Source organism: Hyaena hyaena, unplaced genomic scaffold (genome assembly GCF_003009895.1).
Source record: "Hyaena hyaena isolate Hyena2069 unplaced genomic scaffold, ASM300989v1 scaffold_74, whole genome shotgun sequence".
Classification (NCBI taxonomy): domain Eukaryota; kingdom Metazoa; phylum Chordata; class Mammalia; order Carnivora; family Hyaenidae; genus Hyaena; species Hyaena hyaena.
In genome coordinates, this window is record NW_024080706.1 from 3,280,620 (window position 1) to 3,295,419 (window position 14,800).

Consider the following 14,800-nt stretch of genomic DNA (forward strand, 5'->3'; position numbering starts at 1 on the left):
TGCAAACTCCCGCGATAACATTAATGCGTTTGTAAAAAACCTTAACTTCCTGACTTCTACTTAAGTCAAATAACATTATCTTCTAATAAACTCAATGGAGGACTGGCATTGAAAAGACTTTTACTGATTGGCCCATTAACAGTTTTTAAGTCATTGATTAAAGAGTATGTAAACAAGGTTAATTTTAAAAATAGATTCAAAAGCCAAGTTCTTTCGGTTAAGTTGTTGCTAGTGGTTTTAATTCTCTTGCTTGACTGCTTAAAGACAGCTGCTCCCTGATGATAGCTCATTCACTTCCATGAATTAAATGGAAATTAAATAGAAAAATTAAGAGAATGGACTTTGGTCTGTTGAGAAGCAAGCACAGTAATGAGATGTTTTCTTTTAAAGACAGAATGAGAAAGCAGGTAATGTACCACTGACAATAAAGGCTTTTTAAAAAAAGATTTTATTATTTTAAAAAAATTTTAATTTTTTATTTTATTTTTGAGAGAAAGTGAGTGGGGGAGGGGCAGAGAGAGGGAGGCAGAGGATCTGAAACAGGCTCTGTGTTGAGAGCAGAGAGCCCAACGTGGGGCTCAAACTCACAAATCACGAGATCATGACCTGAGCTGAAGTTGGACACTTAACCGTCTGAGCTACCCAGGTTCCCCTAAGAGTGTTTTAGGAAATCTCTACACCCAACATGAGGCTTGAATTTACAACCCCGAGATTAAGAGTCAATGCTCCCCTGACTGAGCCAGTCAGGCACCACACTAATGGCATTTTGAACTACTTATAGGCCAGCCTGAAAACATTTTAGACTCATTCCAAATGAACATTCACATATAAATCACCCATCTATTGAACGTATACCTATTAAGAGCCTATTGTGTAAAAGACTTTGTACTGTTGGAGCTAGAAAGATGAAGACGATGTAGATATGACCTTAAGTATTTCACAATCGACTGGTGAGAGCAGACATGTTCCTAATTAGTCTTCTACTACTGTCACAAGGTAAACTAAGTACTGCCGGGGGGGTATGTGTATAAAATACCTGCTTAATGATTTTGATCTAAGTCTTGCAAGTTAGTAAAAGCTTAGAAATAATGTAGTAAAGTCATTCTTCCTGTTTTGCTAGATCTCTTTTGGTGCTGCTGTTGAACAACTTTGCATTTCTCCCAACATTAAAGTCTCCATAGAATCAAAGTATATTAATACCTTTAGAAGACTTTGTTTCCCACCGCACTTTCAGGATGAGAAAATAGACCCAGATTAGGCTTCACATAAGACATCTGAGGACAGGGCTAGTTTAATGGCAAGTAGAAACCATTTTCCTGAAAACAAACTAAGTATTAAGCCTTTTCTTCATCCAGCTTTGCGTAAAATTCCTCCCAACCTTTGAGACTTGGCTTAATCATTACTACTTCCATGAAGCCTTGCCTGACACTCCCCAAGTAGATAAATGCTCCCTCTTGGGGATTTCGCTCACAATGAATGTGAGCTAACTTCTAACAGAAACATTCATTCACCTTTACTGGGACTTTGCTCCCTAATTATTCCAGCTGGAGTCTCAAGCCCAAAAGACAGAGGAATGTGAAATCATGGTCCCTGGGCTCTCTCTGTAGATGAGGACAATATGTAAAAAATGATGGCCACTAAATTGCACTTTTTCCTAAAATACCAATATTCTATTGTACAAACACTTGGTATTGTCACTTTCCTCTGATGCTGCAGTTGCACATTGCTCACTAAAATCATTAATGCTTTTATTGCAAAATCCAGTGAATACTTTCCTGTTTTTACCTCTTAATGTTCCCTGTAACTTTTCTTTCATACATCCAGTTATTCATTAAATATTTAATGAGACCAGATATTGCACCAGATATTGCTGGGAATGCAATGGTTAGCAAAACACACATAGTTCCTATCATATGATAGCACCATAGAGAGCACCAATCAAGTAACCATAACAAAGCATGGTAAATACTACATATATTTCAGGAATCACAGGGCACATAATCTGGGCCAGAGGGTTAAAACCTAATCTGATCCAAAAGAAAGGATGTTAATGTGAAATCTGTAAAACTAAAAGATGAGGGAAGACTATTCTGCAGAGGGAACACGAACTACTGGAGGCAAGAAAAACACACATTTGAGGAATTTAAAGATGTTCCTTAAAGCTGGGCCACAAATGGGAATAAAGAAGGAAACATTTCATTTCATAAAGTGCTTTTAAACTGTGTAAGAGTCTGGCTAAAGGCAAATGAAAAGACACAGAAAGATTGTGAAGAGAGGAAGGACAAGAAACAAATTTAAGAAAAATATTTCCACCATGTCAATTATTTTTTATTCTATGTCTTAAATGATTTTCACTGTTGCCTTATTCTATATATTGTAAGGAGCTAAATTAAAAGAAAATCTGTATTTGCTTTGGGTGGAAACACCTCTCCCTATGTTATAGGTAAACTATATGTAAAACAGAAGCGATTCTTGCAAAGCAATTTCTGGACTCCTGATTAACATCACAAAATAGATAAGGTTTAACAATAGACTAATAGGTAATTCTATCTTCCTTTTATTTGAAACCAGTCAGCTCTAAATTATTCACGCTAAACTGAAAAACAGATACACACACACACACACACACACACACACACACACACAACCTAGTGATCAATAATCCAGACACTTTCTATTTCTCTTTGGAATGTGCCTTTTCATTTTCATTTAAACACAAGTATCTCTGAAATCCAAGGATTTACTTAAAGCCACACCACAGAAAAGGGCTAATCCCTAATACCTAATTTTGTCACCCATCCCAAATTGGGTATTGAAAGCATGTTCTAGGCTGTTAAAGACTTAATACAAAGTAGTCTATACCTTTTTCTTTACATTTTAGTATTTTATGACTTTTTTCATACAATAGTATGTAATTTTATTTTTCTGGTAATAAAAACATTTCATTACAGAAAACAAAGAAGTCGCCTCTTTCACATATTTCTTGAGAAAGTCAGGTTAAATAACTGACCATAGAAGCTTCTCTTGAGAGACAAAATTCATTTTAAAAAACACTAATAGGAGCACCTAGGTGGTTTAGTTTGTTAGTTGGTTAAGCATCTGACTTTGGCTCAGGTCATGATCTCAAATTTCCTGAGTTACAGCCCCAAATCAGGCTCTGTGCTGACAGCTCAGAGGCTGGAGCCTGCTTCAGATTCTGTGTCTCCCTCTCTCTCTGCCCCTCCCCTGCTCATGCTCTCTCTCTCTCTCTCTCAAAAATAAACATTAAAAAAGAAAAACTTAGGGGCACTTGGGTGGCTCATTTGATTAAGCGTCCAACTCTTGGTTTCAGCTCAGGTCATGATCTCATGGTTTCACGGGTTTGAGCCCTGGACCAGGCTCTGCACTGGCAGCTGGGAGCCTGCTTGAGATTCTCTCTCCCTCTCTATCTGCCCTTCCCACATTTGCACTAGCTCTGTCTCTCTCAAAATAACCTAAAAATTTTGAAAGAAAAACTTATTTAAAAAATAAAAATAAAGAACACTAATAACAAGAACCAGAAAGTAACAAGACATTAACAAAGCAGTGTATAAGTGCTATCATCTAGGTTTGTAATACGGGTAATTTTAATAATGATTGTTTTCTAAGATATTTGAATAGGGACTATTTCTGAAAATTAACACAATTTTAGCAACGAGTGGAGAATAAAACAGGGATGTTACAAAATTTTAAAATATTTTTTGGGGCGCCTGGGTGGCTTAGTCGGTTAAGCGTCCGACTTTCACTTAGGTCATGATCTCGCGGTTCGTGGGTTCGAGCCCCGCGTCGGGCTCTGTGCTGACTGCCAGCTCAGAGCCTGGAGCCTGTTTCAGTCTGTGACTCCCTCTCTCTCTGACCCTCTCCTGCTCATGCTGTCTCTCTCTCTCCTAGAAATAAATAAAACATTTAAAAAAAATAAAATATTTTTTGATAGAGATCATTGATTGACAATTTGGTTTTGAACAATGTAAAATAAGTCAAGGATTGAAAAGTGCTTTTACAATCAAAACTAATTGGGGTGTCTGGCTGGCTCAGTCGGTTAGAGCATGCAACTCTTGACCTCGGGTTGTGAGTTTGAGCTCCACGTTAGGTGTACCGATTACTTGGAAAAAACTAATTAAAACACAGCAAATATGCTGAGCATATATTTACTTGAAATACAGTGTTTTAAAATATCAGATGAAGGTAAAGGCAGGATATTATTATTCCAGAAACTAAAGAATCAGGATAAACTCATTTTTACCTATATATAGATTTGTACTTTACAAAAGGATTTTACAACATACGTGTTGTGTGAAGAATCTATAACATGATGATGCTTTTGGATAATAGGACAATTCTTAAAAAACAAAAACCCTCAAAACATTCTGATTTTGTTGTTTAAAAAATTGTTTTCATTTTAATGATCTGAGTTAGTAACAAACAAATATACAAAATTGTCTTTCACATTTCCATACATTGTGTTATGGACCACTTAAAACTCTGGGCTACAAATGCAGGTTTCTTTGTATCCTTAACTTCAATCATTGTCACTTATAAATAAAGGTGATTTTTGAAAACATGCATTTGTGAACATAGATGCCAAAAGTTGTACATGTAAGTTAATGCACAACCAATAGCGTACATTGTTCATTTGTGCAGTTATGTGTCAAATGCAATTGACATGGGTAGAAGCAGTTATCCTGGGACAGTTCACTCTGTTTGAAACGCATTTTTGAGAAGCAGATGGAACTACAGTTTAAAACAAAAACTGTCTTCTACAAATACAGTAAAATTCACAACTTGCACATCTGAAGCAACTTTTGGGACCCAAAGCTGGTTTAATAACCCTGCTGCTATAATGGATTTTTATGGGTATATCTTCAAAATCATAGATTGGAAAACCGCTGTTTCAACGAAAATAAATATAAATACTAAAAGGAAGTGAGACTTTTAAAAATGTGAGGAAAGCTTTGAAAACAATAATAATGTACGGGTCACCTATAATTTTCATTTTTAAGTTTTAGAAGTTTAAAGAAATTTAGAAACTTAAAGGCAATCGGAACGTTTCCTAATCATTTTAAATTAAGATTTTTGCATCTTATCAAAGTTTTCTATTTGATAGTGTAATAGAAAAGTGGACAGTTTGTATTATTGACTTACTATGATCATTTATGTCATCATAAATTTGTGACTTCATTAGAGATCAAATAAGTGGAAACTGGATTATTATGAAAATGGGAACAAGGAAGCTCCTACTACAACCACTAATCTGAACTACAGATAAACACCAACACAAACTGATGTTTTATATTATTTCCAGATATCTGTAGGAAGGAAAATCCAATCTTTCTTAAAAATGTTTTTCCTGGGTTGTGGCAACGTATGCTTTACCTCTTTAATTCTATCTACAACCTAAAATTATTTCTATACTCTAAATTTCAAACTCCCTGGCAAGGAAGGTGAATGCTAATCAGCTATTTATTCAACTTCATACAAAAAAAGGACTTATGAGTGGATATCATAATAATAGTCCCACTTTTTGCTAAGGCCCGAGTTTCAGGCCCTTGCTTGTATTATATGATCAAATGAGAGAAGACGGTGCCAAACAACTGGGTCTCCTTTAGGGCAGTTATCGCAGACTTGGCCTCTGACATTATGAAAACACTTGTTTTTCTAAAATGAATACAACAGCAAACATTTTGAGGACAACTGCAGTGGAAAAGGAAATGGGTTATCTTCTATAGGAAACATAAGATTAACTTTAAGGACATGTACCTGTTTTCCACGGGCCTTACCAAGGAAATGTGGCTAGTGATTTCAAACATGTACTTCAAGTGTTACCTAAATGCATGATAGCTTTTAAAAATGTTCAACCATCAATGATTCAGGAAAGTAAACTGAGGGAGAAAAGACATGTACTTATGTACTTAGAACACTACATTAGGAGATGTAGTTATCTACTCTGCACTTTGGAAATGAAAAGAAACCAATTCTGTCCAGAGTCAATATCAGAAAGAAATATGGCTGCTTCCTACTCTTCTCCACTTGGTGAAATTAATTTTATGATGCTCTCACTGGTAAGTCTCTCATCTGAGTTAGGCAAAATGAATCTAATAGGTTACTTTTGTTTTCAAAATCAACTGTTTAAACAGGTGCTTTTAGAAACTTTCAGAAGTGGAACATTTAACCCTTGAGAAAAACTCCTATTATTATCTCATCTAATGGCAGGTACAAGGATTGTTGGATTAAGGATTATTGCTTTTAATAAGATAACCATCAGAAATAAATATGTAAGCTTAACTCAAAGACTCATTTTCTACCCAATGCTACAATGTTTTATTCTCAAATCAAGTCACATGTTATCTTTAATTCTTTGCCAATTTACCATGGTTTTAAGTATAAGAAGTTGGCCTGTTAACTCAAAATCAAGACAACAGCAATGTCCACATAAGCATGTCTTATTTGGGCATTGAGCAGTAACACTGCTTTCTTGATAGGGCTTAAGGCACTAAACGGTGGTAAAATAAACGAAAAAGGTATGATGATTAACAACTTCTTTAGAATCCTAAAAAAGGAGATCGTTTAGAAGGACACTAGTAAATCTTTTTCTCAAACAAATAAGGCATCCTGTTGGCAAACACAAATAAAACAAAAGGTCATGTTGAACCTAATACATTCACTGTCTCAGCTAAACTATTTGAAACACTAGCTATCAAACTAAAGAAAGCTACAACAGCATGTATAAAGGTTGGAAAGGCACCAAAGGAGAGTTCTACCACTTGCAGGTCTAAGAGTTAGGTAAGCTGTGTTTAACACTGCATGTAGCCTAATTATAAATTTTATTCTTCCAAACATATAATGTGGTTAATTTTGATTTGACAAATAACTGTATCAAGTACTAGTTTAGTAAGAAATTTATTTTCATGAATTAGAAAAATTACTGCAGTGTCTAACACAACTCCATTTATAAAGCTAAACTAATTCTAGTACTGAATGCATATTGTGGATAACACTGAAGCAAATCTGTATAAACAAAAATGGTTACCGCAAGATAGAATTCACAATAGAAATTCAATATATAACTAAATAAGATTTACTGAAAATAATGGAAAGTGTAGTACAGATACATCAAACTTAATTATAACCACAACATTTTCCTTGTGAAAAATACAACTATCAGTGAAATAAAATGTACAATTGAAAATTTTCCAAAGGAAAAACAGTATAAACGAAAATATTCTTCAAGATAGGGAAAATAGTATGTCATTGTTTTTCTCATTACAATATAATTTGACACAAAAAGCAGTCCTAGAATTGCACCAATTACACATCCAGTTTCCTGAACATGTTAAGAGTAAAAGGAGTTCGTAAAGCAGAATGCAGTTTCTGAATTTCATATTTTAAATTGAGGATATTCTCATATAAAATGTCACATCACACCAGATCTGCTTACATAATGTACAATACTTTCCATTTTGTGGCCAGACATGAATATAAACATATGCTTTCTGTGCCACCTCTCTTTCATTCTGGTGTTTAGTCAGAGTCAGGAAAAAATAATCAAGTTACTTAAGTGTTATCTCTCTAGCCATAAAGAAAAATTATATTTAGTGCATGCTTCATCATTTGTCAAAAAACATTTCTGAAAATAAAATTCAGTTACCCAATGGTTTACAAAATAGAAAAATCATTCATTAGGATAAAAACGTGGTGGGGTTTTAGGTCCATTTCCAAAGGACTGACACCCTGGGCAGCACCACTGTCCTTCAGCAGAGGTCATGATGCCAAGTTCTATGGTCAAAGCAGGTGTGCCCACAGGAGACCACTGCCTGGCATTCAATTATCTGATGCCCTGCACCTGCTTCGACCACCCACCTCTGCCAGTTCATTAGTGCTATAAAGTAGACGGAATTTTTGTGGAAATGTTAGGAACACTTCTGCTGTACATGATTTAGAAGTTCTCCAAATTTTTCAAAAAGGTCTTCCACCCATTTTACATTTTTCATACAAAGTTGAACAATTTCTTCCTGTCCTAAGTCTTCATTTCTTTTCTGCACAGACGAAATCTAAAATAAAGAGAATTGACACATTAGCTTACACTTACCACTTTATTAGTTCTTAGTAAGAGCTTACTGTTTCTAGATCTTAAATGAAAAGGATTTAGGAATCCAAATACAAATACTCATTTTTAAAAAAAATTCCATCCATGGAGAATGATTATGTCACAGAAATTCAGTCTAATCCTACCATTTTTAGTTCCAGGAGGGCAAGGAGTAAGGCTAGAAAAAATGGCTCGAACTTTGCCAATTGCTTCCAGTTATGTTAAAATCTAAGTGACCAATTTGGGGGTGAATTCTACGTTTCAGAGCATTATAAAAATAGTCAACATATTGCACAACGATCTTTCCAACACATTCTCATCAAATACATCAAGTATACTCTTGAGCCAACTTAACTCTTAATTAAAAAATTGGCAGTGCTGGTCAGAAAAGATACTACTCTCTACAACCATTAAACCTTTGAGGAAATTGACCTTTATATCCAACCTACAAATTGGTAATATTGTCCTATATAATTCCTGAGCAACTTCAGTTATGATTCTTAAAAGTTACAATTAGGGGCGCATGGGTGGCTCAGTCAGTTAAGCATCCGACTTTGGCTCAGGTCACAATCTCATGGTCTGTGGGTTCGAGCCCCACATCGGGCTCTGTGCTAACAGCTAGCTCAGAGCCTGGAGCCTGTTTCAGATTCTGTGTCTCCCTCTCTCTCTGCCCTCCCCAGCTCGTGCTTTGTCTCTCTCTGTTTCAAAAATAAATAAACATTAGAAAAAATTTTTTTTAAAAATGTTACAATTAAATTTTAACTATCATTTCTTCCTGCAGAGGCACAAAAACCCTTTTCTCTGCAATGAAGTGGACTAAGGCCATTCTAGTGATAAGGAAGACAGCAGGATGTCAAAGCAGTGCCTGAAGTGAATTAAAGCAGGACCATTCTGTATTATGGGAGAAGAAAATGAAATAAAGTACCATTTATTATGGCAATGTAAGCAAACATAATAGCTTAAAAACATTACCACTTACAGCTTCTCTAAGAGGCTCAGATTAATATGAGCACAACACATAACACAGATACTCAGAATAACATTATTTACAGGACAAAAGAGACACATATTTTTGAACCATTCTCTTTAAAACATTAAAAAACCACAATAGGTATGGAATTCTTAAAATTCAGAAAAAATTTTCATCTTTAATAAGTGAAAAAAATTACCTCATCTTTACATATCAGATAAACGTGATATTTATAATGATGGAGTGAATGATACAAAGAATACAGCTGTATTTTCTCTGGATCAACAGCAAACTCCTATAAAAAGAAAAGAGTTTATGGGTATATTTATTTCATGGAATATTTGAGTGGCAAATATTTTTTACAATAACACTAGACCAAAAGTCTCAATGGAAATCTTAAAAATAAATGACTAATATGGCTGGATATAGGCTTAAATATGGACAAGAGGCTTAGTCAATTAAGAATTTAAACTGCATTTTAAAATCTTCACTTTTTTTCTGAATATAAACACACCATTTCAAAAAGTTTAAACACAGAAAATTTTTAAACTGTAAACATGTAAGATGATTTATAAAGTAAAAGAATCTATAATTTCTTACTTCAGAGATAAACAAGATTATCAGCATAGTATATATTCTTCCATATTTTCCCTCTGTGTATATAACATGTATTAATAACTCTAATTCTGTAATGGGAAGGAAATCGTACTACACATATTGTTCTGCAACTCTGTTTTTTTGAACTTGTTTTTTCCTAACTAAAACTTGAGGATCCTTCTATTTATTACATATACCTTCTGCCACTATAAATGGTATGAGGGCAGGGATTTTGACCATTTTTCACTATTACATTCCTAATACTTAGAACTATATTTGGCACACTATAGGCACTAAAAATATTTTATTGAAAGAATGAATGAGACTCTTTTTAGAAAGTACACAGTATTACTAGATGGCTTTTTATCCAGCCTCCCACTGGCAAGGCATAACTGAATTGCTCTTTTTTATGCAGCTGTGAATGTGTTTCTACAGAGTATATTTTTGATGTAGAATTGATTGCTAAAACTGTTTTCTGAAAAGGCAATAATTTAGACTATGTTTGAAAATGAATGAATTCTAATTTAAATAATTTTATAGATAGGGAATATTGAATCTTATGGAGTATGTGCACACTCACTTATCTGTATGCATTTGTATCTAATGATAAAAAGTATATAAAATATAAATAGTGGCATCAGGTGATTCTTTTCCTATTAATCTAATTTAGAAATCTGTGAGCACTAACTACATGCAGATACCGTGCTGAACGGAGAAACACAAAGAATAAGACCAAATCCCTGTTCCATGAGCTAGAGCTGATCATTCGTACCTGAGATTTCATATTTACAACAAAATTTAGAAAAATATTTGCTTGTTTCAATATTTTAAATAGGAATTATTTTAAGTGGGAAAGGTACAATTATATCAATCAATATCTACTTACTTGTGCAGATTTGGTGGTTGTTTTAGAAGTCCTTAGAGTTTTCTTATTATAAGCTTTGCCATTCATTTTGATTTTAGAAATAGCAGTACCCCCAGTTTTTGCTTTAGAGTCTCGGGTAATTATTGTTAGTTCAGGAAAACTTTCCAAAGCAGTCTTTAAAATAAAGCAAAAATAACCAACATCAGAAGCAAACTAAACTACTTTCAGCTATTCAAAATTTATTTTAAAAAATACAGAAAAAATATATACATACACTTATGTTTAGCACACACAAATATGCAGAGGGTACAGATGGGATGCAGTAAATACATACAATACAGGTATGTATTTAGATATATACATGGGTATTAAACACGGCTACAAATTCTTGGTAGGTCTTCCATCAAGATGTGGAATCTATATCCTCATCCCTTGAATTTGGGTGAACCTTATGACCTGCTTTATGCCAACAGCACCTGGCACTGTAGGGACTCCTTAATGAGGCAGGGAGTTCTAGTAATGCCTCTCTGTGGCTTCAAAGTAGGGGAAAGAAGGACAAATGTTTCCTCAAAGCTCTATTAACACAACTTGGCCAGCCCCTGCTATAAAGAATTCATCAGATCCCAGGTGAGGATGAGAACAGTAAAATGAGCAGCATCACAATACTTCTTTTGACCTCACTACTGCTTTGCCTTTTTTTTTTTTTACTACAGTCGTGTGAAAAGCGTCTAAAACAGGTCTTGATGAATTTTTTGGCCATAATGACACAGTAGTTACTACTCACTGACAAGTTAGTGGCAATGTGGCCAAACCAATTCTAGTCCCTGTTTTTTTTTTTTGTTTTTTGTTTTTTTTTTTTAATGGCTATTTTTAGAGAGAATCCCAAATAGACTCATGCAATCAGTGCTGAACCTGACATGGGGCTCAATCCCAGGAACCTTCAGATCATGATCTGAGCTGAAATCAAGAGTTTGACACTTAACTGACTGAGCCACCCATGCTTTCCTCTAATCCATTCTTTAAAAGTCACTGGTACATTTATGCTGTTACCTACTGTATGGCAAATCATGAAAAGCCACACACAATAGCTGAATGATATTTATAGCTAAATTTAACTAGTTTAAGTATTGTTTTAAGGTGGTGGAGTATGTGACTCTTGATCTCAGGGTTGTGAGTTTGACCCCATGTTGGGCACAGAGTTTACTTAAAAAAAAAAAAAAAAAAAAAAGGTTGTTTTAAAAGATTAAATAACCACTATCATTTACTATTTTGACACTATAAAGGTTCAGATGTCTCCACTATTTTGATTATTCAGAATATAATTACCATTTGACAGGCTACACTGTTTTATAAACAGTTACAACCTTTAGGGCCACTCTCTTCCAAACTCTGTATGAGTTCCCAAATACCTTTTGTGACAAGATGCTAAAGATGATTGGAAGTACGTGGATTTCTGAGGAAAACAGAACATGATTTACTTCAAAGAGCTTAGGATTCCTAAAATTACTAAGATCATCATGGGTAATGGTGTTAATTATTTCTAAAGGATTGACAATATTTTACAATCTGTTTGTATTTTGGTTTTGAAATGCAAAATGCTCTAAATGAATATAATAAAAATTAATAACAAATTTCAAAGTTAGAAATTTTGTTTTTTTCTTTGAAAATAATATGAAAACTAATTTTCAGTTATTCATTATAAACTGTTGCATAAGCTTTAAATATCTACAGTCTATTAAATTCCAAGTGGTGGCTTTAATACAAGTTATTAGAGAACTGGTTTAACATCCTCTTTTTTTAAAAAAATGTGTTATTCATTTTTGACAGAGAGAGAGACAGATAGTGTGAGTGGGGAGGGGCAGAGAAAGAAGAAGACAAAAGTCCAAAGCAGGTTCCAGGCTCTGAGCTGTCAGTACAGAGCCCAATATGGGGCTTGAACCTACGAACTGCGAAATCATGACCTGAGCTGAAGCTGAGCACTTAACTGACTGAGCCACCCAGGCACCCTTTTTTTTTTCTTCCAGTTTATTTTTGAGAGAGAGAGAGAAAGAACATGCAGGGGAGGGGCAGACAGAGAGGGACACACAGAATTCAAAGCAGGCTCTAGGCTCTAAGCTGTCAGTGCAGGGCCTGACATTGGGCTCGAACCCATGAATTATGAGATTATGACCTAAGGCAAAGTCGGCTGCTTAATCGACTGAGCCACCCAGTGGCTCAGAACTGGTTTAACATTTCTAAATGGCTAGCCAAGGGGCGCCTAGCTGGTTCAGTTTGTAAAGCGGGTGACTCTTGATCTCCAGGTGAAAGTCTGAGTCCCATCTTGTAGGTATACAGATTACTTAAAAAAAAAAAAGGGGGGGGGTTAGCTCAAACTGCTCATTTTTAAGATGTACTAAATTTTTAGAAAACACACATCTAAAAGCATTTCCTTCTCTGCAGAAAATATGGTATTTTCCAAATTTCAATTGATAAATTGATAACAGTAGTTTAGCAGAAAATACCGAACTGGTCTGTAGACCAAATTCTTAGTACTGGGCTTCTTATTACCTTTTAACTTTTTTTTCCTCTGTAAGTGCATGTCTGTGAAGAATACAAGACTATTAGTAGTTTGGTATCATTTAACTTTAGATTTTTTAAAAAGTAAACTCTGCACCCAATGTGGGGCTAGATCTCATGACCCTGGGGATCACATGCTCTGTTGACTGAGCCAGCCAGGCAACTCTGGTGTTGTTTAACTTTGAGCTCAACCTCAGAGCCTTAATTTTTACCTAGTAAAATGAAGTCAGTTTTCACTTTTATGTGGAGTCTGGATAAAACAGGAATGTGTAAAAACTATATAAATTACTCAAACAAGCCGAAAACTTACACCCACATAAAAACTTTCACACAAAAGTTTATGTACTAGTTTTACTGAAGACTGCCAGGATTAGGAAGCAATCAATATGTCCTTCAGTAGATGAACAGATAAACTGTGGTACATTCAGATAATGGAATATTATTTAGTGGTAAAAGAAATGAAATGTTGAGCTACAAAAAGAGATGACAGAAAAAATTCTTTTTTTAAAACAAGTTATTTTGCAGATCCTTACTTTTAAAATATTTTTTCATGTTTATTTATTTTGAGAGAGTGTGTGTATGCATGTGTGTGGAAGCAGGAAACGGGGGGAGGTGGGGGGGAGAAAGAGAGAGAGAGAGAGACAGAGAGAGAGAGAGAGAGAGAAAATGAATGAACCCTAGGCAGGTTCCACACTGTCAGTGCAGAGACTGTTGTGGGGCTCAATCCCACAAACTGTGAGACTATGACCTGAGCCAAAATCAAGAACTGGATGCTTAGCTGACCCAAGCCACTCAGATACCCCTTTAGTTTTTAAGTAAGCTCTATAACCAATGTGGGACTTGAACTCATGACCCCTAGATCAAGAGCTGCATGCTCTACTGACTGAGCTAGTCAGGTGCATCAAAATCTTAAATTCTTATTGGTAAGTGAAAGAGGCCAACTTGAAAAGACCACATACGGTATAGTTTTCAACTATAGGACATTCTGGAAAAGGTAAAACTACAGAGAGAATAAAGAGTAAAAAGATCAGCGGTTGCAAGGGGTTAAGTGGGGAAGGAAAGATGAATATAGCAAAGAAGATTTTCAAGGCAGTGAAAAGTACTCTGTATGGCACTTTAATAGTAAATAACATGTCATTATACTTTCTCCAAACTGACAGAATATACATTACCAAGAGTAACCCATGCAAACTGTGGACTTCAGGTTATAAGGATATGTCAATGTAGGTTCACCAATTGTGACAAATGTACCACTTTGGTGGGAGATGTTGATATGGGGGAGGTTGTTCATGTGTAGTAGATGGGAACTCTTTGTACTTTGTTCAATTTTGCTGTGAACCTAAAACTGCTATAAAAATCAAGTCTAGGGGTGCCTGAGTGGCTCAGCTAGTTGAGCATCCATCCACCTTTGGCTTAGGCTATGATCTCCTAGTTTGTGGGTTCAAGTCCAATGCAGACTCTGATAGTGCTGTTATCTGATAGCTGATAGCACAGTCTACTTCAGATTCTGTCTCCCTCTTTCTCTGCCCCTCCCTCCCTCTCAAAATTAAACATTAAAGAAAAATAAAAGAGAAAGAGTAAAAACTAAGAGCTATACAAATGTTTAAAAAATTTTTTTCCCGAAGGAGATATGATCAAAAGATTCTAAATGTTATATGTTATATTAAACAAGAAAAGTTGAGGGGTGCCTGAGTGGCTCAGTCAATTAAGC

General features: G+C 35.1%; 1 protein-coding gene across 1 annotated transcript in view; it reads right to left on the bottom strand.

Annotated features, from left to right (window-relative positions):
• Nucleotides 1–7,077: 7,077 nt before the first annotated feature.
• Nucleotides 7,078–14,800, bottom strand: part of QSER1 (glutamine and serine rich 1) — a 42,466-nt gene continuing 34,743 nt past the window's right edge. The window contains exons 10-12 of the mRNA XM_039233368.1: nucleotides 10,555–10,707; nucleotides 9,271–9,366; nucleotides 7,078–8,066 (exon numbers count right to left, since the gene is read on the bottom strand). Coding sequence (XP_039089299.1) covers nucleotides 7,926–8,066; nucleotides 9,271–9,366; nucleotides 10,555–10,707 — 390 coding nt within the window. The 3' untranslated portion in view covers nucleotides 7,078–7,925. The remainder of the gene's footprint in view (nucleotides 8,067–9,270; nucleotides 9,367–10,554; nucleotides 10,708–14,800) is intronic.